Source organism: Thermobia domestica, chromosome 13 (genome assembly GCF_964235325.1).
Source record: "Thermobia domestica chromosome 13, izTheDome1.hap1.1, whole genome shotgun sequence".
Taxonomy (NCBI): domain Eukaryota; kingdom Metazoa; phylum Arthropoda; class Insecta; order Zygentoma; family Lepismatidae; genus Thermobia; species Thermobia domestica.
Window position 1 is genome coordinate 40460353 of NC_137466.1, and position 25331 is coordinate 40485683.

The 25331-nt window shown below is 35.2% G+C and overlaps 1 protein-coding gene across 1 annotated transcript; it reads left to right on the forward strand.

The window, feature by feature from the left end:
* Positions 1-11823: 11823 nt before the first annotated feature.
* Positions 11824-22508, forward strand: LOC145669173 (uncharacterized). The gene is made up of 2 exons (XM_081737503.1): positions 11824-12125; positions 21908-22508. The coding sequence occupies exons 1-2, from the start codon at positions 12117-12119 to the stop codon at positions 22409-22411; spliced, it is 513 nt and encodes a 170-aa protein (XP_081593629.1). The 5' UTR covers positions 11824-12116; the 3' UTR covers positions 22412-22508.
* The last annotated feature ends 2823 nt before the right edge of the window (positions 22509-25331 follow it).

The following is a 25331-nucleotide window of genomic DNA, read 5'->3' on the forward strand; positions in this document are numbered from 1 at the left end:
TTCTTTCCCCATTCTCCACATACGGATATTAGTAGCTTAAGTAAATCTGATACGTAAATGCTCGCGTACATTAACGTCATACCCAGTCTGACCATACGAACAGTGCTTGTTTATTATATACTTTAGTGCATAACAAGATAATTACAGAATGGCATAAATAGTTATTTAATCGTTGTGCAGTTAAAGTAGACGTGCACTCTTGACACTTGACTCGCATACGCCGTAGTTTTCGTTTATTTTGTTTTTGTTTTCTTTTCTCCCGAGTATTATTGGTTGCACGGGGTTAATTATCATTTGCATACGTGATAGGACAAATGATAGCAAATGATATTATGTATGTTTGTCAAGGTAGTTTTTCTTCCGTAAGAGGATGCCAAGTCACTTGTCCTAAAAACTTTCATTTCTGTTTATAAATAATGTAGAAATGGAAATTAATGGCATCTCAAGGATTCACACCCTTGCGAACTGTAGTGAATGACAACTTTTTAGTTTATTTCACTTTGCCATTTTTTATTTTTGGATACTTTTTTTTGGATATTCTATACTTCTCGGACTTTAAATTATTTCCTCTGTGCCTTAGTCTAAGTCATCTCCTTAGTTATTCTGAGAAGTCGGATATTTTTTCTTGCTTAGAAATTTCTAAATTAAGAGATCACACCATCCTTTAGGTAAATCCGGCCTTAAACTATGCAGTTTGGTACCGGAGACAGTTAATAGTCAATCATTCCACAAGGCTTTTTCTTTAGGAGATGGTTGACTAGAAGGCACGGACTCGTACTTTGGCGCTGAGGGACATTGGAGGCCATGTATTTAGAGGGCCACCCGTTTCGGCATGTTAAGATAAATATTTGGCATTAAAGTCGACACTTGTTGCAGTATTTTGTTTAGATACGATTATCATCCCATTAGCATATACTCTTCTATTTTACTTTCTTCTGTACATCTCTGTCCTCTTTTTTCTATCTGTCCTAGCTTAGCTCTAAAGTTTTTTTTGTTCGCAACCTACCCCCCTTTTTTGAAACTTTGTATAATCACTTAGTATAATTGATTTGAACCTGGAGATATTATTTAGGGATTTTCTTTATACAAGATGTTGTGAAATACAATTCGTATGGTTATGTACCTCCCTAGTATGCCGGGGACATGACTTACCATAGTTAGTATTTTTTTGACCAGCAGTGGTAGTGAACGATTGCTCGGTGGATGATTTACTCATGCTATGTTCCTCTAAAATTACTCGATTTTTGAGATGTATTACAAAATTCTTTTGAACATTACTGTGCCAGCATATAAGCTTTCGGGTCCCATTAACGACCGTAGTCATTGAGTTTAGTTCTGTATAAAAAACTAACTAGGAGATGAAACTTTACTAATTATACCTTCTGGGCTCACAAATTATCGTTTATTTCATTGATACTTTACTGTTGTGTATTATGAATTTTAAAATTATCAGTACTGCCAATTAACAATATTCATTAATTATTATTCTGCAAAATGTGTAAATCTCCCCCATTCATACCTGCTTGCTAGCCTTTCCAGATGGAACCCCAAACAAAATATAATTACTATTTAGAAGAGGAAACATTGCTATTCTGTATAACTCTTTTGGGAACTATACTGTATGTAAAAATCATTATTATTAAGTACAAAGAGAGATCACCCTTCATCCCCAAGGTAATTTCCACATTATTATTATTATAACTACAGTAAGTATTCTGCCTTTTAGCAGGTCTTGAGACTAATGTTTTTTTTATTTTCTTCTTTTTAATTTTTAGATTGGTCCTGGAAATATTTCTTCCATGTTTCTCGATTTTCAGCTTCCTCTTTTAACACCCAATATTTTCTTCTATTTTTCAAATCATCGATCAGCTGTCTTCTTCTTCTTCTTCCTATTCCTTGCTTTCCTTCCATCTTTCCTTCTATGGCGGTATGAAGAAGACAATGTTTAATCTAATTAGCCTTTCTACGAAGGATGGTGGTTGGAAGCGTCCTCTTCTCTCCTATCCGTTTTAAAAAACATCTTCGTTTGTTACTCTTTCTGTCCATTTTATCTCCCCCATCTTCTTCCAACATTACATTTCGAAACTCTCTAAATATTTATTTTCTAACTTCAGTAATGTTCTAGTCTCTGAATCATAAAGTCCAATACTCTATAAAAAATATAGCTCTTGATTCAGTTGCACATTAAGCTTACAATATTCATGACAGTTAAAACATACGTTAGTGATGATATTTTAATGGGTATTTCTTTTACTTTGTAGAAGTACGCATTTTATTTAATTAATTTATAGATTTACATATTTCGCGTAAACACAACATGCTAACATGATAAAATATATCATTTCTTTGTTTTATCAAGATTGTACGCGTAACTGAAATTAAATCTGATTGCCTTATTTTAATATGTAGATAGCAACCTGTGTCGAATAAGGTGTACAAAAGCCGAATAAGGTGTAACGTTTGTACTCTGTGTTTATGTGCATACCATTTCTTACTCCATTTTCAGATAGCTATTGAAGCGAATTTATAAAAACAAAAAACACTGCATTATTCCACACTCCGAAAATATGATTCTTTTTAGTTCATTAGAAATATTGTGTGTTTAAATGATTGACATGTTTCATGGGAGTTTTAGTCAGATATCTTGTTTGGAACTTGACTTGATAACATCGCTTAAACATTAAAACAAAGAACACCCGATTGCGTTTTGCCATACATGTGGAGAACAAATTGTTGTTCAATTAGCAACGCATTCAGTTGGCAAGTGTATGTCATTAACCAGACATTGTTCAACAAAAGGAATATCTCTTAATATCCCTTTGTATTGTGCAGGTCTTTTCCGGACATATTACTCACGTATTGTCCACTAACAGAAGTCTTGTAACACACTATTTCATATTTCTGTCTTGAAACCAAATGTTTCAGTTTCAGGTTATTCAATCTTAGATATAAATTTAACACTAGAAATTAGGATAAATTATTATTATACTTATTAGTTTGTTGGAGATACCAACATAATGTCAATATGTAGTTTAGATAAGCGCAATCGGTTATTGTAAGGCATTTGCCTAATAGTTGCTATATAAAGAGAAAATGTTAATCGGAATAATCTACTTATTTTGAAGTTTTACCACACAAATGAAGGGCACCTTTATAAGAACTTCTCCCAAACTTCAGGAAAAGATTCAAAGCGTATGTTTTAATTGCCCACTTGATGAAGGGTTAAGTTTTCAGAATTTGACCACCAGAAGATAAAAGGCTGGCTATCCTATTGTAACCCAAGAATCTGGATCAATGATTGATGCATAATTCAATGTAGTTAAGTAAAGAATATCCATTTCAATACCCGACAGCAGGATGTGCTTTGTCTAGAAGACATAGCTAAAGTGTAAAATTCACAAGTTTCTTGAAAACGTAGCAGATGTTCTCTAATCTTCTTCTCCTCGAGCTCCTCCGTGGCTAAGCGGTTAGCGTACTTGCCTTTGGCGCGGGAGACTCGGGTTCGATTCCCGGCGGGAGCTCAGGTGGTGCGGATTCCACGTTAATCAGTAGGTCCACGTCTCATATAGCCTTGCTGCTGAACGGGACGTTAAACTCAAAATTAACTGAACTCAACTCTTATCTTCTCTTAATGATAGTATTTTGATATTGATCAAGTCTCTTTTTACTTAGAAAACATTATGATGAGATTATGAGTCTCTTCTAACATTTATGTCCATTCAACATCACAGACACTATCTTTTGTAGGTGATGCGATCTTTCCTGAGTATAAAACACCTGTTGTACAAATGAGAATTTACAGGCAGGACTTTGAGGAGGGTGCAGACTAAATTACAATGATCCTTTGTCCTTCATAATCATCATTAGTGATCAGGGCCGAATCCAGGATTTTCTGACGGGGGTGCACCAATAACTACCAAAATAACTAATCACAGTGAAACTCTTCAAAGTGACATGCGACAGTTCTTTACCTCTGACAACGTTGATGCCTAGACTGGAGTGGGTAGTTTAGAGAGGGTCGCAAGTGGCATTCAGAAAAAGTATGTTCTCTCCTCCTGGTTTCTGTTTCCTTCCTTATTTGAGAAACGTTGCTTAGTGAATCCTTTTCCTCCAACCTACAGAAAATCGACTTAAACTATTGTTTTTGCAACACTTCGGTTTCTTTTAAGCCCCAAACAGAAACATGACGACAGAAGGTTTCGGGAAGTGCTGCTATTTTTACTATTAGCTTATCTTCTTAGAGAGTGTACATTTACAATGAAGGAGAGTGCACGTGCACCGATGTACGTGTCTTAAATTCCCGCCATATTGGTAATTACTGTCTATTCAGGGTGGTTCATTTTGAAAATACAATGTAAATTCCATTGTTAATTGTGTATTCATTTCCAGAAGAATCAAGATGTTTTGAGTGGAAAAGCTTTTATTTTCTTCATACTAGAATTCGGTCTAGAACTTTCCTTCTTTCAGCCAGTGTTCCCTTTCACGTTCCTTCTTTTCCATTTCATTCTCCTTCTTTTTCTCTTCTTCCATTTTGTGAATTCCATTATGAATGTAAATTAAACATGGCTTACGAAATTTTATCTTAAGTTATTGGAAGAGCCTAGCTATCAATCTCTAGATGGTTCAACTTAAACTCATCTTACGTCAAGGATATTTGATACTTTAGAAAAATGCTCAAATCATGACACAAAATACAGCATATTCATCAAAGTTTTAATTATCACAAAAAAATTACACCTGAAGAGATTCAGAATAGACGTGCCAGCAAAAACTCTAATAGTTAATCTGCCAATTTGTATACTTCTTCATTGTTTTCCATTCCCGTACTATTAACTTCTAATAACCACACACGCACTAATCGTTTTCTTCTAGTGGTCTAAATTTATCAAAAATCTCCATTGACTGCATTCTTATTCTCCAGAAAGCAAATCCTTCTATCTTTGAAGTAGACCTGTGAAGCCAGCGGGAGTCAAAGGGAAGAAGGTCCGTCGCCGTCCCTTTGAAAACCCTTTGACGAAGATCGCTGTGCCGAGGTTACGGCGGCGAGGGTTGTTTAGTAGTATCTCAATCATTTTTCTCTCTTCCTATACTTCTTTCCAATATATGTTGCATCTGATCAACCCGATAAAGACCTTATCAGGTGCTTAGTAGTGAGTGACAATAGGAACGATAATCGTGGCGATCGTGAAAAAAAAAAAAAAAAAAAAAAAGAATTTGAGTACACATCTAAATAAAGCATAGAAGCTACTACATCTACTCGAAAGCCATCAACATGCATTTTATCAAGCCAAAAAAGAGCGCTTGCGATCAGAAAATTCGATACTTTAAATCTACCATAATTCAAATACAGGTACACACAAATTGAAAATATACACCAGAAAGGACTTTTTGAACGTCTATTCATCCTTATTGCAGCTGAATGAATACAGCAGCTTATGCCTTCTAAAATTTGGGTTAAAATTATACACTTCCGTATTAGATGTCTCTCAAATAAAAAAAAATCTTAGTTAACTAATATTTCTTTAAGATTAGGCATCATGTTATTATATAAAATTTAACATAACTTGCATTATGCTGTTGACATCAAAACACAATTACAAAACACTTACATTAACAAAAATCATTTTAAACAAAAAATCATTTTAAACAAAACTTACAACATTAGCCATATTTACAAATAGTTTTTATAAAACTGATTACTAACGAAAATAAAGTGTCATAATGTTTAACAATTAGAAATAAACACAAAAATATTTTTAATATGAATTATTTTTATAAAATAAGATTAAATTATTAAAAGTTTTTGACATTATGTACAGGGAAATTACAAATGATTGACCAGGTTTTATAAATTCACTGTTGCTTTTTTATTGGACATGTTCCAAAACTTTGCAGACGTATTCGTACATGTATGTACATTTAGACGCCACACAGTTCAATGTATCCACAAGAAATAAAATAATAAAAATAAAGTTTCTTTAAATTTATCAAGAAAGAAGTTCCAATATTATTTCTTTTTCCAAATATTAAAGCACTTTAATCAACTGTAAAAATCAAAATTTTGGAATTCCTCAAAAAGCATCTCTAACGATTTGATTTGTATTTCATAAAATATTATCTTAACTGCAAGTTGATCTTATTATAGCAAAGTGTTCTTTGTATGACTACTACTCTAGCACTTCACGTCGACACCAAGGGTTTGGTGTTGCGGGTAGCAAAGGCCTCGTGTTACCTATTTCACATAGAACCGGTGTGAAATAAGAACGAAGCACTGTGTTACAGAACTACGTAGGTAAATGAACAATGGAACGCGGAAATAGTCAGCGCCATGGAGCCGTATTCAGAAGCAGTATCTGGCGCTTGTAGTTTGCAATAATCGACATAGCTGTTATTGCGTAACTGCAGGTATATACGCCAGTGCAGCTAAATACGCCAAGTGTTCAGTGCTGGAACGTTTCCGACGAAATCCTCTAGAATGCGCCTCCAATTGCGCCACGGGCTTGGGCAAGTTCGATTTAACGAATACTCCGGGAGACAGCGCTGAGACCGCCACGCCGTGCAGTGTTGTTTGCTTTGGGAAGGTTCTATGGAAGGATGGTATTATTTCAATAGAGGTAAGAATCCATTATTAGTACCGTACTAACTTAGAACATTGCCGATTGTTTACAGCAATGTACGCCTTATTTCGTCTCCGTCTAGGAACACTTTGTTTTGTAAGTGTAATTTCAGTATTTGTGATTCCATGGCTACTAAATCAATACCAAGCATAGTGAAGCGAAATACACCAAGGCTTGAGCAAGACTGACTGTAGAAGACAAAGATGTTTTCGTTTGTCCCACATATTTCATGTAATATCGGTGTATTTTTTAAATGCCATTTATTTTTAATGTTTTTTTTTTTAAATATCGGTGTGGTGAATGCCGGCTACTGACATTCTAATGTTAGTAACACTATCATTCGTTAGTGGACAGTGAAACTTTTCATTTCCTAAGAACAATGAGTTACGGAAGGTATCACAGACGCCCAACAATCCTGTCTATCAAACAGATACGCCTATACTGTAATTTTAGACGTGTACGTTGCCTTCCAAAGATATTATAAATAGCTAGTAACCGTTCTAACTAAATAACTAGCATATCAAGTTCTACCGCGATGGAATTCATGACCTTCCAGAGCGTTGACAGAGAATGGTCTATGCTGATGGGGACTATTTTTGATCTTCCAGGTACATCTTAGGTGACACATCGATGTTTGAAGGTGGTGGGTGAAAAAGCGACAGAACTTTCTTGGTTATCTTTACAGTTCTCCAGATATAAGGCCTATAAGAAAAATTTTGATTGAAATATATTGGATCTTGGATCAGGAGGGCCAGAAAATGTATGAACGGTTCCTAAATCGAGTTTTCGTATTTTCTACGGAATAAGCACATCATATTCAGTTAACTGATAGTTTGGGTTTGACTATACTATATGTAGTTCTCCAGATATAATAACTACAAGAATTTACAATTTAAAAATTCAGCACCGGGAATACAACTTATCACAACCTCGTCAGCCTTTCTACTTGGTGCAGCCCTTTCACCTGAGGCAACACGTAATTTGTTAGTCGAGAAAACTAAAAAGTTAGAATTTTTCTTGTCACGTCTGGCCCTAGTCTCCGCACATTCGCTTTTTATCTCCTTCGTGTGTCGTTCTCCATACCAAGAATAATCTATTTTTTTATGCTGTTCTACTTTTTGGCGTGAAGTCGTTTTACTAGAGAAGTTTGACACCGTTCTGAAATGTGGACTGGAATCGTTACTCAACTGTAACCTAAATAGCAACGCATGGATACAGGCCTCCCTTCCAGTTGATTCTGGAGGTCTTGGTATTTGTCGGGCTGTCGATTTGGCGTATCCTTCATTTTTAGCGTCGTTCTATGGCTCCCGGCATACCATTGAGATACTCCTCAACCAACTGAATGAGCCTCACATAGAATCTGACGTCCAAGACTGCATATCTGACTGGTCTAACCTAGTTGGTTTAAGCCCTCCTGAAATAACGGGCAGAAGTTCGCAATCAATTTGGGACAAGCCAATCATCAAATTACATCAATCAGTGTTATTACAAGAAGCAGACAGTCAAGAGGACAATGCTAGACTTCTCGCCTCCTCATCAGCAATTTCAGGTGCTTGGCTACAGGCATTACCTTCACACACCCTAGGACTGCACCTTCCAAACGAAAGTTTTCGAATTGCAGTTGCACTTCGCCTAGGAGTAGACATCTGTGAATCACACAACTGCTCTAAATGTGGTGCATCAGTCAAGCAGAATGGTCTACGCAGTCTGTCTTGTATAAGTAGCTCCGGAAGACATGTGAGGCATTCGAACGTGAATGACATTATCTGGAGAGCACTCACATCGGCGGAAGTTCCATCTGTTCGTGAACCTGTGGGGTGTAACAGATCTGATGGCAAAAGACCAGATGGCATGACGCTGGTACTATGGAAGAGGGGAAGAATTCTTCTCTGGGATTTCACCTGCTCTGACACTTTCGCGTCATCTAATCTCACTCTTTCTTCATCTCGAGAAGGAGCTATTGCAGCCCGCAGAGAATGCGAGAAAAGAAGAAAATATAAAGATCTGCTCAATAGATACATGTTCGTGCCCGTAGCCATTGAATCGAGCGGCATTTGGGGCCTCGAAGGGCTCAATTTCATCAAAGAATTAGGCCAACGTATAGCACACCTTACTGGTGACAAGCGGGCTACTACTTTTCTGATACAACGTATCAGCATAGCAGTTCAGCGAGGAAATGTGGCTTCCATTTTAGGTACATTACCTCCTGGAAAATTATTAGAAGAAGTTTTTCTTTTATAACTACCTGTTCAGAATTTGCTGTTTATCAGCCTGTAAAAAAATGTCAAATATGTTCCAATTTATAGATAAAAAATATTCTATTTAAATTGTAATATATATGAATGCAGTGTAATTATGTCATTTCGGTTAAAAAATAAAAAAAATGTTCGAAAAAAAAAACCTACAAGAAAATTTTTGATTGAAATATATTGGATCTTTTGACCCAACAAGAATTTTTTTTTTTATTTATATCTTTTGATCCAATAATCAAACACGGTGTTAGATGCCTTTGGTTGGCTACAATTTGAAGAATGTTTATGCGCTAGAATATAATTAGAATAAGTGGAAGAACATGGAAAACAGGTGGCAGTACTTCTACTAATCTAACCTTTCGTACAAAATTCATATCCTCACAAAATCATTTTTGTGAAAGATCACAGAAGATATAATAATATTTCTTTCGTTACTTGTAATAAACGTCAAATATGTAGCGTGGTTGTACAGGGTAAACGGGTGAGCATAATGCTGCCCTTGGTGATAGTTTTAATGGTTAAATGTATTTTAACATGGATGAATGTCCACTAAATTATAAGCAATAACATTTGTAACTTTAATTTGTCCAATTGCAGGAATAGGCAAAAGTATAATATAACTGATATTTACGCATAATATAAGATTTATGATTAAACTGCCGACCGTGAACTGAGAAAAGCCATTAAATAGATTCTACAATATGGAGAGTGCAAAATAATTTTCTCTCAACAGTTATTGAGACACGCATTTTACAGTTCACAATAAACTGAAATAGTGTGACGTCACATCCATCTCGTTGCTATGGTGATCGTAATTTTATTTTCTAAACAACATGGCCTAAGAACATGGCCTAAGTATAAATTAAAAACAGTGACGCGCTGATTTCCAGATTACACACATTAGAGTAAAAGAAACACTTGAATATGTTTTAAAAATTCCAATGAATGAAACTACGAAAACATAGAAAAAGCAAGCAATAGGTAAATAATATGTTAAAATATGTCAAACGTTGAAAGTGAAATGTTTCCTCTGATATCGCAGAGGAAGTTGCGTTAAGTGTCAAAATATACTTAGCTTATTCATTATCGGATATTACATTTAAATAATGCTGGAAATTTTTTATTTAGTATCATCGATATCACATATTACATTCCAAACGTGTAAGTCTACAGAAATATTGTTTAAAACTTATGTTGAACCACTCATAATTGGAAGTTATATATTTTACTTCGTTAATTACTATATTTCACTTGTAATAGTGGGCCCATATTCTTAATCTGTATCTTTTCCTGCCAACTTTACTTTGTCCTCAAAATATTCTAAAATTATTATTAACTCTGTGTTCTTATTAACAGTATACTTCATAGTATTTCTATCGTTTCATGCATTTGTTTAGAAAAAAAAGCATGACGATCACCATGGTAACGAAGAGGAAATGACGACGTCACTTTTTCAGTCTATTCTTGCTTGAATGAACTTTTGACACCACGAGAAAGATTAATGGAGTTGGTTGTTATGTACTTAAGTTCGCTTGCACCCAGTGTTCACATTCCAAAGTAATTTCCAATTAACTTCTCTTGTTAGAAAAAGAAAGAAAAAAAGAAAAATAGTAGAAATGTCAACACTTCGTCACGAGGATGCATTAATCTCTTGCCGCCTGGTAAACATCAATATCTTCACAATTCTCAAACAAATAGATGATCATATTCTCAAAAACTTTCGACCGTGGTCACGTACACGTATATATGTATACAAGGGCGGATCCAAGGGGGGCTATAGGGGCTATAGCCCCCCCTTGACCCTCAGGTATGCACTGGATAAAATGGACTTCAATCCTGTTTTACACTGGATAAAGCGGCAAACGTGTTTAGCCCCTCCCTTGATCATATCCTGGATCCGCCACTGTATGGTATATATGCTCGTAAGAGGAGAGATGTTGGCTTAATAAACAACTAGTTGATATATTTATAAACTTGATTTTCCATCATCATTATGGCATTTTTTCGCTTAAGTTCCTGCAATTATACTTACACATAGGCCTACTATTTCAAGTGTTCAACTTTTTTCTTTACAGAAATGAACTATATGCTAATTACTAACAGAATAACAAGAAAATAAATAAATAAGACAGGTAAGTCATTTAGGGAAGGCAGAGAGCAATTAGTCTTCCTGAATTTGAGAAACACATTTTTTAAAATCAATTCTATACTAATCTATATTATAAAATTGAAAGTGACTATGTTTGTGACTCCTAATCTCTTAAACCATCCGACCTATCTTAATCAAATTTTCAATATAGATGAGGTTTGGATCTGCGGTAGTTTTCATCATATCACTTTGACGGTGCAACTTAGAGGAGAGGGAGAGACATTTAAAAATGATAAAAAATGACCAATATTAGTGTCGAATCCACAGATGCTCGAATTTCTCCTGAATATTGTTAAATGGGTTCCAGCAGCAGTAGTGTAATTCAGTGATTGACTTGCGGAATGTCTCGAGAGACCGAATGTACCGTTCCATTGCGTTTTACAAGTACCGCATTGGGTTAAAATACGGTTCAGTTATTTAAAGGAGGAAACGAGATAGAAAACAAAATTCCCCTGACCATTCCCGCAAAGGACTCTAGTAATAGATATTATCATCCCGGAAGAAAGTACCATCATTCTAAAAGAAGGTACCATCATTCTAGAAGAAGGTACCATCATTCTAGAAGAAGGTACCGTCATCCTAGAAGAAGATGCCATAATCCTGTAACATTACAGTCTTACAAGTAAACAGTAAACAAGTTTTAATCAATATTATGGCATTGTATAAGCACAAAGGAATAGACTTATGGAGAATGTTAAATTAAGACAGCACATAACCCAAGTTCAATGCACTACATTAATTTGAAAGACTTGTACAATGTCAGTCACATTGTTGATACATCAAAAATATCTTAGAAACGGCCAGAAATAAGAACTTTGGTGAAATTTAGTGAAGAATTACTTTCTACTTGAAGAAACGTATGATCCGAAATTTCGCAGAAATGGAACAAAAAAAAAATGTTACAGATACAAGTATGTGTATGCTTCGATTTTATATCCTGTGTATATATATACACGAAGAGATTTCTCTAAATGGAATTTCAACCATGTTTGTCTGAAGATTGATGACGCAAAGATTGGTATATAAAAACCCAAAATCATAATGCAAAACGCATCATTCATTCAAGAAACAGTGCATTAATAACTGATAAGTGCCATCATGAAATTGGTAAGTGATTTTACTTATTTACATCTAATCTTAAATGAAGCTTACTTTTATATTTCACAGTGTTGGGTAAGTTACTTGTAAAAATGTAACGCGTTACAAGTTACTTTACTTTCTCTTAAAATGTAACGCGTTAGTAACGCGTTACTTGTCCCCAAAAAGTAACTGTTACTTTACTTCGAAAGTAACGCGTTACTAACGCGTTACTTTTAGGTCCGAAACTTTAAAAATGTGAAAAAAATTATGACTTCAATTTTCCGTACTATTACTACCGCTATTATTATTATTATTATTATTATTATTATTATTATTATTATTATTATTATTATTAGTAGTAGTAGTAGTAGTAGTATTATTATTAATTATAATAACACTGTATATAAAAAGCAAGGTAGGCTCTATACTAAAAAGATAGTTGAATTTGAATACTAAAAAGATAGTTGATTGCCAACCTCGGTAGTCGTGAAGTCTAGGAGTCAAGGACATTGTTCACGAGCTTCTGAATTTGGATTGAGGGTCTAGGTTGAGTATTCCGGCTCGAGCCGAACACTGTTAAAAGTTATAGGGCACTGGCCAAATATCTTCAAAACTGCTCGGCCCGGCTTTAGAATTGTCAACGACTCGAGCAGCTCGGTTCACAGCTCATTCACTATCGACCAGAACCGAGAAGTAAGCCGAGCCAACAGCTCACCCAACCGACTCGGCTAGAGCCCTCTGCTCATTGAGCCGAACCGAGCTGAGCTTGTTATAAAAAATCTCTTGTGGTCTCGTTATCGAGACGAAACGAGATGCAAGTAGTGTCCCATCTCGTGAGCAACACTAAAAGTTTTCCGTATTACTGTTTAGCTTACATTTCTCATGGCTTTCGTTTCCCAGTGTAATCAGGCCATGATTTCAAGACGACTTAAAACGAATGAGCCATTTATCAAACTCGACTGGACTCGAAACTCGACGCAAAAAAACTGAATCGGCTCGGAATTCGACTCGAGGATATTACCCTTGACTTGACTCGAAACTCGACTTGAATTCGAGTCGAGTCGAATTTTACCTCGACTCGTGCTCATCCCTATGCGTTAGAAAAAATGGTTGCTTATAATTATTCTGCTAAACTAATTATATAATAATAACAATGTTATGTAAAATTAAAAATAAAGGATATAGAAAAACATTACACTACTCTATAATCAACGGGACTCTAGGATAAGCAAACTGATCTGAAAGAAGTCCAATATTACATATCATCAGCAAACTATTATGCCCTTAGTCTAGTAATAAAGTAGGTCTGCTCATCAAAACAGTTTATTCATATTAACCCCTTACTGTAAATCGTTAATTATGGAACCCTAGTTGTTGATAAATATTTTCCGCCGGGGCAGTTCAGACACTTTACTTTTAAATTCTGTCCACCATCATTCTCAACTCTTAAGAAAAAAGTATTCTTTCAAATGTTCGAACAGTAAAATATTTTCGTTCTCCATCTTTATAAAAACAACACCAATTAAAGTAAAATAGACTACCGTATCATTGCACTCCTAGTTCACTCACTGAATGTATTGATTTGGAGCTGTCAAAATCTACGACAAAATCTTCCAGGTGCTTGCAATCAGTACACGTGATTTCCCTAAGGCCAGCCCTGCCCACGGCGAGCAGATAGTGGAAACTCTCCTCGTGAACGCTCACGAGCATTCTACGAGCAAATACCATTGTTCGTGCTTCGTGGATCTTCGGGTTTTGTCCTTAGAGGAGCGGAAGTGTTGTCAACCTTGGCGGTAATCACTAGCTTACCAAAAAAAAAAAAAAAAAAAGTATGTATGGTAACTGATTGCCATTTAGTGTAAAGTGTTTTTTTACAATGTTGTAACCGTTAACTATAGACAATACAAACTTGTAACAGCAATCAAATGATAAACTATGTACGTTCCTTTTCTTCTTTTTTCTTTCCTTTTGTTAAAGAGGGATGTGGGTTTGTTATATCCGAGTGTGGGTTTGTTATATCCGAGTGTGGGTTTGTTATATTATGTTGTTTCGCTTTTTAGGAAAAGAGATAATCTGTTGATAAGAAAAAACTGTAGCACTTGTTTGTAATTATCTAAGTATATCTCCAGAAAATTAGCTTATGCATGTATGTGTGTACGAATAGGCTTAGCAAGGGGTTGGTTGTGGAGATTAGAAGCCACTATTACACTATCAATAGGAAGAATAGTATTTCTTACTCCACTTTTAAAGTTACTTTGATCGCAAAGAATCAAACAAAATATTAAGAGAGCCAAAGAGATTTTCCATTTTTAAGTGTGACCGTTAGTGACTGCAATTAGTTTTTTTTTTTTTTTTTTTTTAACAAGGAGTGTCTTTTTAATAAGGAAAAATGTATTGTCCCTGGCTGGTTGCTTGCCGGTGGCTTGTTAAAAGTGAAAAAGAATGTTAAATCATTTCAACGACTGAAGCTACACGCTTGTCTTTCTTCGATAGTTACTGACTGATTTTGAAAGTCACAATGTTGTAGGCCTACTGTAATAGCGTAGGCCTACTGTAATAGCGTAGGTCTACTGTAATAGCGTAAATTCGAAAGGAAACGTTCCAACTGAATGATACGAACAATTATTCCCAATGTCTTGAACATGAAACGTGGGTTGCACGGATAACGCTTAAAGTAGGCTGGACTGCACTGGAATTTCCTTCCGGCAAATTAGTGTTTGGTCGAAACTCGGTTCTTCTGTGTAATTGTCTCTTAACAACATTTGAACATTTCTTTTAGATAATAATAACTAACTAACTCTATGGTCTATGGAACCCGAAGGTTCAATGCCGCGTTTACAAAATATTTCCACTAACTTATGTCCTTAGCCAACTGGATCCAGTTTCTACTCTGTACTCTTATTTCTGCAAGATCCATCTTAATATTGTCTTCCCATCTACGCCTAGGTCTTCCTAGTGGTCTTCTTCCAATTGGGTTTTCAGTTAAAATTATGAAAGCGTTTCTAATTTCTTCCATTCTGGCTACATGGCCTGCCCACCTGAGCCTTCTACACTTCATAACCCTAATAATGTTAGGTGAGCGGTATAAACTATGCAATTCCTAGTTATGAATTTCCTCCAATCCCCATTTTTATCCCTCTTTGGTCCGAATAATAATAATAATAATAATAATAATAATAATAATAATAATAATAATAATAATAATAATAATGCGTATTATTATTATTATTATTATTATTATTATTATTATTATTATTATTATTATTATTATTATTATTATTATTATTATTATTATTATTATTATTATTATTTTCAACCTCCCGTCGTTCTCCTATCAATCTAGCAACGAAAGGCGTTTACAACTTAGCAAACGTGAAGCGAATGACAAATTACAGACCGAGTGCTAATGTAATACAACGTCACGAATTGTGTAAGCAAGCTAAAAAGGTCTGAAACAATTCGTTTCCGATTTTTGCAGTCGTTTTTACGTCTGTAAGATGACATGTTTAATATTAGTTTCTTTCTTTCTTTCTTTCTTGTTCATTTGTTAGTTACTTCAACGCTAACTGTAACCTCTATCATGCGTCTTCCTCAACCAAAAAACGTACCAATTTTATTTCCTGCAGTGTTTTCGCGTCACTGCTTTCGAAATGGGGAGGGGGAGAGCACACCTGCACATTTCACGCTTGCGTCTGCTCAATGCTTATCATCGTGCGAATTTCTGGCCAGGCTTGGTCATAGGTTTTTTGCCATCATGTGTGGTTGGCAACACTTATCGGATGCAGTGGAAGAAGCGAAGCTAGCAGCACCTGTGCTCACCTGTTCTTATCTTCGCTCGTGCCCGCTCACGCTTTGGCTCCGGGAGCCAATTCATGAACAGGCCTGCCTAAGGCTGTCCTCATCTTAAAAAAACATCAAGTGGCGCTACAAATTTATCTGTTTCTCTGTGACTGTCGGTCACTGACATACGTAGTTCATGCTCGATTGTTTCATTCTGAGAAATTCACTTACAGGAAAGAAACATTTGTTTCCGAAAAAAAATATATATACATATATTGTAGTTACTCATCCGAAATGTAACGCGAAAAAAGTAACGCAAACTAGGTACGTTACTTAAAAATTTGTAACGCGTTACCGTTACAGTTACTTTGGAAAAAATGTAACGCGTTACTAGGAAACGTTACTTAAAAAGTAACGCGTTACTTGCGTTACGTTACTTCCCAACACTGATATTTCATATATTTTTAATTGTATATTTAATTTTTCTGTGTGATAGATTAACCAAATGAAGAAGATATGTGTGTTTTACCGTATTCAAAGATTATAGTTGTGTGAAAATAAACACCTCTTTCTGTCATTTCTGTTTGCTCAACATTTCACAAACAGTGTAACATTTTAAATAACTACGTAAATATGTTTTCTACCGTTACCTGTGGAGATGTATACTGAGTTTTCAATCCTCAGTTAGATGACTGTTTGTACCTTTTTCTAAATGTGTTAATAAGAACTATTTAGCCCTTCAAGAAGAGATTCTCGTTTCTGATTCTTAGTTTTTTCCTGTATTTATGTGGACATCTCTGTCCCATAAGTGGACGAGGGAAGGAGGCTTGTAGCTAGAGAAAAACCACTAAGAACTCAGCCCCACTGAAACTTTCAATCGTTAGGTTAGATAAATATGTTCTAAAATGAAATGGGGAAAAAAATAGCATAGGTAGTTGCAAACAAACAAAGAGTTACGGTTTGGTTGTAGCATGGAACCAATTTAAAACCTTTGTATTTCCAGCCCACTTGTTTCTCCGTGAGAATATGATAGATTTTTTTCCTTTTTTCTTATTTCTTCTTGTTCTTTTAACGACAGCTCTATGGAGGTTTCTCTTTCTTTTTTCTTATTTCTTCTTCTTCTTTTAATGACCGCTCTCTGGAGGTTTCTCTCCCTATTAACTTCACGACGATTCATTGTGTCACTGAAGAAGAATTGGATTTAGACGGCATTTACATTTTACATGAATCTTGTAGCTATCATTAAAAAAAAAAAAAAAACCTTGAAACCCTACAATATTTCTCCATGTAAACATAGTCTTGAAAGAGGCATACAACATTTTTTCATATTGAAAGGAGTCAAACCATGTGCAATTTTCTGGGTCGTCTTGCTTGCTATTTGCTATCGCCCTCCCACTGACAAAAAAAAAAAAAAAAAAAAAAAAAAAACAGTTTTTTCCGAAAGAACGTAATATTTTGGACAGAGAGGGGAAGCGCGCCAAAATACACGTTTTTAATGAGGAGATTCATTATTTGTCCACTAGAGTGCAGTGCTGCATGCGTGGAGATAAATTTCTTTCTTCCAGAAAGTTGTAATGTGTAAACAGTAAATAGAAAGGTCGGGTTGCAAAAATTGTTTTTTATGACAGCTACAAGATTGATGTAAAATGGAAACCTAGGTTTCTCGTTTCTTGTTTCCAAAATTCAACAGTTTTGTTGGAAGCCGTGCTTCTTTCATTTGACTGCTGGGTTTTTCTTTAAATGGACATTTCATAGAAGTTTCAGATAGTTTTATTTTCTGCAGGTAGGCATGTTTTATATTTACTTCACAGAACATCATATTTTTCTTCTAAACAATTCTCAATTTTCAGAATGTTATCAAAATCACAATAATTGTGAGGGTTTTACAAAACCTGCCAAATCCATTTTGAGCATACACTGGAATAGACTTATTCCAGGTTTAACTTCACTTCGTGCTCTCTGAAAGGAGATAAAATATGTGGGGGAAAAGGTTTATTCACATATTTTATCTCGTTTCAGGTTGTAGGATGTGCGCCAAACTTGGAACACCGCTATTTCAGTTTGGATTGTTCCGATTGGACTTGGTAGCTTTTGCAAATGACCTTCACAATTGTTTTTGTTTCTACGAACTCACTAAAGGAAATTGTATTTCATAATAATGACATTTACAGTATGTACTAAGAAATTATAAATGTAGGATAAACTCAAGTGAGCCCTTCTACAGAAAGAAAAATCTTGGTCTCCTCTACAGGCATTTCGGCATCTATGACCTTAAGCCCGTCATAACGTCCCTCAGCTAGCACACGATCTGGGGAAGGGGGAAGGAAGGAAGAGGCGTAGGACTTATACGTATGTTAGGTAATATTCCGGCATTTGCCTGGTGTGAATGACTAAAACCCAGGAAAGTCCTCACTCAAGATGGGTGAACCTGAAAAGGGTGCTATACTTTTTCGACTGAGTTTCCCCACAGGGAATCAAATCTGAGACCGCTCGCTACCTTAATGTTCTGAATACAAGCTAGTTGAGGACTTTCTTTCTTAACATTGATAGTATCATTTAAGAAAATTAAACCTGAAACAACATATTTAGTATGTTTCTCATCTTTTGATATTGTTTATGGGCTTCTTCAAAGTTAATTTCAGAGAGAAACAGAGAGAGGGAGAGAGAGAGAGAGAGAGAGACAGAAACAGAGATGAGAAAAAACGAATACTTTGTGAACTGTGTGATATTTTTATCTCATTAATATTCTAGTAGGTATCGTTTGCTTGTAATTCAGAAAATGAGAAAAACAAAGAGTACAGATGAAGGGTGGGTTCAAATCTTTATGCTACATCAATCATTTCTCTGCTAAAGAAAGTTTTTTTAAAAAATGCATGCCAAATGTATGCTGAGTTACGAAGTTTTTCGGGGGAAGGGGTCCGGAGCACGTGAAACCCCACGTGAGTGCGCCCATGGTGGAATCATTCCATATAATTGAAGATAGATTTGAATTTAAGCATGCCATATCAACTTCTATGAATACACTAGCTGTACCTACCGTCTTTGCCTGGTCTTAATTCAGAACCTGTTTTTTTTTTTTTTAAAAAAAAAAAAGAGAGAGAGAAGGAGTATGTCCTTATTCTATTCCTTGCTGGGGCGTTTATTCTCTGCTGTTGTGTAAGACCATCTAATTAATACATATGTAATGTTGGTTGCATACTGGCAAGATGATGTTACAGACCAAGAGAAATCTGCTTACATTTTGACTGTCTTGCAAATCCCTCCGAGCTGAAAATTAAAAAAAAAATGTCTTCGTAGGAGATTAGATCTGATGAAGGTCTTTGTTCACAATTTGCTGGCTCTAGGTTACTTCTTTCTATTCGAAAAGCTGATGACAGACAGACAGACATTAATATATTATTATTATTATTATTATTATTATTATTATTATTATTATTATTATTATTATTATTATTATTATTAGTAGTAGTAGTAGTAGTAGTAGTAGTAGTAGTAGTAGTAGTAGTAGTAGTAGTAGTAGTATTGAAGATCTAATTTCGCTTCCACTGAGTGAATATACAACGATTTAGATCTTTGTATTTCAATATAGTCGCTGAAAATATTCTTTGAATGTGTGAGAAATTTAAACCCTCCTCAGGAACCCATAGCCTTCAAATTTCGATTCTACCAAAATCCTTTTGAGGTCATCGTTAGTCATGGTACTGTATAGTTTAGTTTAGCTTAGTTTATTATCATCCTTTTTGTACATAGATGGAGATCAAATACATAGAATATGTCAAAAATATTAATATATCCAATTATATATAAAGCATAAAATAAAACACGGTAGTAAAAACAACCCAAATTATAAACAAAAATAAAAATAATAGCTGTACAGATTACACCAAAAATGCGTACATGAGTTATTACTTCTTCCGAACCACAATAATAGGCTTTATTTACAAAAAATAAAAAATAAATAAATAAATGTTTCATTCATGCATTACTTTGTGTTCTTGATGTTGTTTAGATACTGAGGCAAGCGATTATACAATCTTGTACGCATGGGATATACACTATTTGTCGTTGAGGTATAATTTTGCTGCGAAATATAGTACATATATGTAGCTTTGTCCTGTGTCTCATGTGAATGTATATCAGAGATTACGGTAAAGGAATACCAATTAGTTCTAGTGAAGATAGTGCTTCTGTATATGTACAGTGTGATGGACAGCATTGTCTCAGTGAGTATTCTCAGGGTACTCCCGTTTTCTCCCACTTTTTCATTCCACCAATTCTTCCATCACCATCCACTTGCTTTAATCATCATCTCTCTTAGTCTAAAAGGCATAATCGTAGGGCGTTAAACTGAAAGATTTTATTTTCATTTCATGTATATATATATATATATATATATATATATATATATATATATATATATATATATATATATATATATATATATATATATATTGTAGCGGTGTACGGTTTTAAGATTTTTATTTTTGGTGATGGAAACTAAGATTTATTGGAATTAAATTAAAGAGATTAAATTGGAGTAATAATGTAATGTTATGTCATACAAACACGTGTATTTGTTTATTTACGTAAATGGTTGTATTTCTGTTGTGTTGTCACTGAAATAATGGCGAGACGCTAAGTCGTCAGTTTGTTTGTTTTGTTTTGATTTGTAAAGTTGTAAACGAAATCTGTAATGTCATCAATGTGCAATCTAGTCTGTTAACATTGACACAATTGGAATGTGGCACAACTTTCAGATCTGCAACGATTGTTAGTCTGGGAATTTGGTCACGATGTAATACGGGTTGAAACCAATGTTTCACCAATAGCTGAGGTAAACACAAATAAACGACGAAGCGAATTCCAGTGTCTGGAATCATGAACAAAAACCTCTCGTTGGAGAGGATCTGGATGAGAAGTAGATCAGAAGTGGATCAGAGGAATCAGAGACACTTTGGAAGAGAATTAGCAGCCAAGCAGTGGTCTGCGATCCAGTACAACCACGAGTAGATCAAGGTTGATCTACTCTCCGTTCAACGTCCAACCATAGTCCAATAGTTATGGCTGGTTTTTAGTTGGTAGTCAGTTGGAGATTACATGCCACCAACTATCCAGTCCAGGAGATCCAGAGCTGAGGAGTTCAACCATCGGTCCAGACACTCATCATATAAAGCAGGTATGTGTGCCTCAGCTATGTGCGTGTTGATTGTGATACAATTTCTAGACTTTTGCGATCTGTGATCTGAGTTGTTATACTACATCCACACTCAAACATACACACAGACATCATGACATTGCTTAGATCAATACATTTATTAAACGAAGCATAGAATTTGCTATCATTTCCTCTCACTTACCGTTAACCTACTCATTCTGGATGATGAGTAGTAGCAACTTCTGAACGTCACACTCTGTTCATCCCCATGCTTTTAAGGCACGACGTTAGGAGGTTGTTAATATATATATATATATATATATATATATATATATATATATATACAGAGATCGAATTGTTAGGATTTTATGGAGATTAAATATCACCCTATAAGATGATCTTGGTTTAAGTTAAAATATTTCATTTGCCTTTATTTTCTGTACACAAAAGGTAGATAAGGCAAGACGCATAGCTGCCCAAAATATAGTCTCAAACTAAGAAGTGAATATACCCTGCCATAGTACAATAAAAGCAAAGTAGGACGAGAGACAATACCTTTCAGCCTATACCGTATAAAACTTCAACTTCATAGTTGATTGTTTAAGTTTAAAATACGTTCTTCCGAGACTAGTCTATCTTGAACAGTTAATCCCAACAATTTTACAGAATATGATAAATTTAAGATGACAAAATCGTTTTTTATGGATAATGTTTTCGACATTGTGGGTGACAAATGAAAATATCAAGTACCTTACATTTCTCTATATTTATACTTTTATTAATAAGTTGTTACCCGATGAATATGATGAGAAGATTATTGAAGCAGTAAGCAATTTTAGAAAAAAAATTAACAAGTTTTTTTTTTTCGTTATAGGTAATCTTCGCTGTACTGTGTACCCTAGTTTCAGCTCAACAAGCACAATACCCAGCAAACCTCACTCCTCAACAATGTCCCAATTATCCTTTCTGCGGAAACACACCACCTGCAGCAATCAGAGGAGGACAAGTTGGTAACTATTATGGAGGCAGCACTGGTCAGGCAGGTTCTTGGGGACAAGGTGCTCAATGGAGACAAGGGTCTCAGTATGGAACACAAGGTCAATGGGGACAAGGTGCTCAATGGGGACAAGGGTCTCAGTATGGAGCACAGGGACAATACGCACAAAATAATGTAGATAATACTTCAGTACGAGGAGACGATGGAGATGATGGAAGTTACCGAGGAGAAGCAGCCTATGGTGATGATGGAAGTTATCGTTGGAAGGAACAGGGAGGTTACTCAGGAGCTCAAGGATTCTACTACGGAAGTGGAGGAGCACAAGGAGCTCAATGGGGAAATGCAGGAGCAGCTACAAACTACAATACCATTCAAGGATAATAAAATGACTAATTCGTTGTCTTTTAAATAATAAATTATTTGCTTTTTTTTCTAATTTAAATTATGAAAATGAATTAATTGAATAAACAAATAAGAATTACATTAAATTATTGGTGTAGTTAATTTAACCAGTTATGTTCCTATCACGAGACAAATCAGTGGTAATTGCACTGGTAATAGGACCAAGTTATGGTCCTATAAAAGCAAATATCAATGATAGGTAAAATAAGGCAGCATGTTTCTTTCTAGGAGTTGAATCGGATCCTTCTAATTATTTCCGTTTAGTTATTAATACGTGATCATATTGATTTCCATATATCTATATATTTTTTTACCAGTAACATTTAATGATAATTCTAGATGTCTTTGTTCTTAATGTTGTAGAAATGCTAATTTCAGACAAGGAAATTAAAAAAAAAAAAAAGAAGAATCTTTTTCACGTGCTTCCTATACCGGAATCTTTCATATGTGGAGAGGAAACTGATGAAGGGTTTCGCACAGGTCCACACCATGGGGTTACGAATGTACAGGATGGTCCGGAAGTGGGCGTACCACTTTAGTTTCAACAGAATAGTGTTAGTTATGGTAGAATGTCTATACATAGTTACCTTGAAGTCTTAAAAGTTTTAAAGAGTCATAAACATCAGTATGATCACCATCCATATCGTAGCACAACTAAATTTTGCGGCGTGTTCTCGCAGATCTTTTGCGGATATACTCCGGAGTCACGAGGGTGAAGGCGTGTTTCACAGCTGCTCGTAATGTTACCAACTATCCATCCTATACCAAGCAATGTTACCAGACAATGCTAAGCAATGTTACCAAACAAATGTGGGTAAAATCTGAAACCGACAGAAAACACCAATTAGGGGTACGCCCACTTCCGGACCACTCTTTATAGTTGGCATGTTAATTAAGTATTAACAAATAATATACAATAATTTGTTCGTAGTAATTAACCATTAGTAATTATAACCCGTACAAAAAAACATAATAAATGGTGTCAGGTTTAAAAAACAGCCAAGGACGAAAAGTAAACTAATTTTTCTGTGCCTGTTTGCTTTTATTTGTAATTCACCGCCATGGAATCCGCTAAAGTGCCAAAAAGGTTAAATTTCCCTGGAAATCTGTGTGATAATTGGAGGAAGTTTAAACAGCAATGTCAGATTTATCTTAAAGCTGCTGGACTAGAGAATAAATCATGAGATTTGAAAGTAGCAATATTGCTTAATGTGATTGGGGAAGAGCCTCTTGACTTGTTTAATACGTTCAACCTAAGTGATGAAAATAAGAATAATTGAGGTGTTCTCGGGAAAAAGAGCCTATAAGCAAAATGATGGTTTTGAGAAAACGCAAGTGAAAATTTGTATTACTTCTGCTGAATAGATTTTTGAAATGAAACATGAATTGCAAAAGGTACTGATATACTTAGCACCCTCAGAAATTATGTAGCAAATATGTTTTTGGATACATATACTAATTTCAACAGATAAAAAGATAATTAATACCCTACCCAATAGGCCCTTTTTCCAAAGAACACAAGATGCCGTGCACAAAAATCAAAATAAACTGAAAAAGGATAGTACACGGTAAGAAACGATGTGTTCAAATGCATTATGATTGGAAGAAAAATATATCTCTGCGGGTCAATAGTTCCTTAAAGGCGTATAGTGAAAATGATGGGTTTGAGGGAAATGCAATGAAATGTTTTGCCAGTTGTATTTAATAGAACTTTGAAGTAAGACAAAACTTCAACATCTTTTCATATAGTGAACATTGTAACACAATTAAAGGTCTGCACGGACTAAATTTTTAGCCAGGGCCCGGCCAGGCAACGTGAATTTTCAATGTGAGTCCCGGCCCGAGTCCGAAATATGTTTTAATATTTATTCCCGATCCCGTCCTAAGCTCGTGTGATAATCAAGTGAGCCCGAAATAAGCCCGAACTACAGAAACTTAATAATTAACGCAAAATTGTATTTTTATTTACAGCAATTAGAGGTTTAATTGTGCAGCTGTGCTTTAAAAGTTCTCCAGAAAGAACGGTGTAATATACAGTATATCGTTGTACAGTATATTTACAAAGTTAGGCCCGAGAAATATGGGTGTATATTTAAAAATTCACGGCCCGGGCTCGAAGTGATATATGCTTTGTAGGCCCAAGCCCGACCCATGCAGACCTCTAAACACAATACAATGTCTTGTAGTAGTGCGAAAATTGACCTGTTTCCATAGAATACAAATTAAATATTGAAAATATTAAAAGTACGCAATATGCGCTGTGGACAAAACTAAAATAATATAACGAAAAATAAAACCCTGGCTACAAAACACTGGAGTTTCCCTGAATTCCCTCCATAATACATTCAAGTCAGTCCCAATCTGTTGGTGACAGGAAAACGAAAAAATCTAAATCTAATAAAAAATATTTCTATCTATAGCTCTACCTCTTTGCGACTATACGGTTTTCCACTTTGGCGTTTTCTTTCTGTACCTCGCGTTTGATACTTTCTAATTGGAATTCAGTTTGCGTGTAATCATTTCTTCACCAGTATCCACTACCAGCAGCACAAAACTCGTATAGCAACACAGATATAGATCCAGCAATGCTTCCAAAAAGCTCAGGGTCCAAATATTAGTGCTGTAATGGTGATACAAATACACGCATAACTTCGCACAGTGTCCCTAGATCAAAAGAAACTTTTCATCACTTATTGAGCAAGCAGTAATTGTTCATTTAAGGCAATTTCCGGAAAAAGGGCCTATGAGCCCATAAGCCCTTTTCCCAGAGAATGTCTCAATTTTGATAATCTAATTAAAGCATTTGAGACTTATGCAAATCATCAGGAAGAAAAATGGTGCTGTAATGCTATATTTTTCATTCACAGGTCCAAGAAAAAAAGTGAGTTGTTTAAATCAT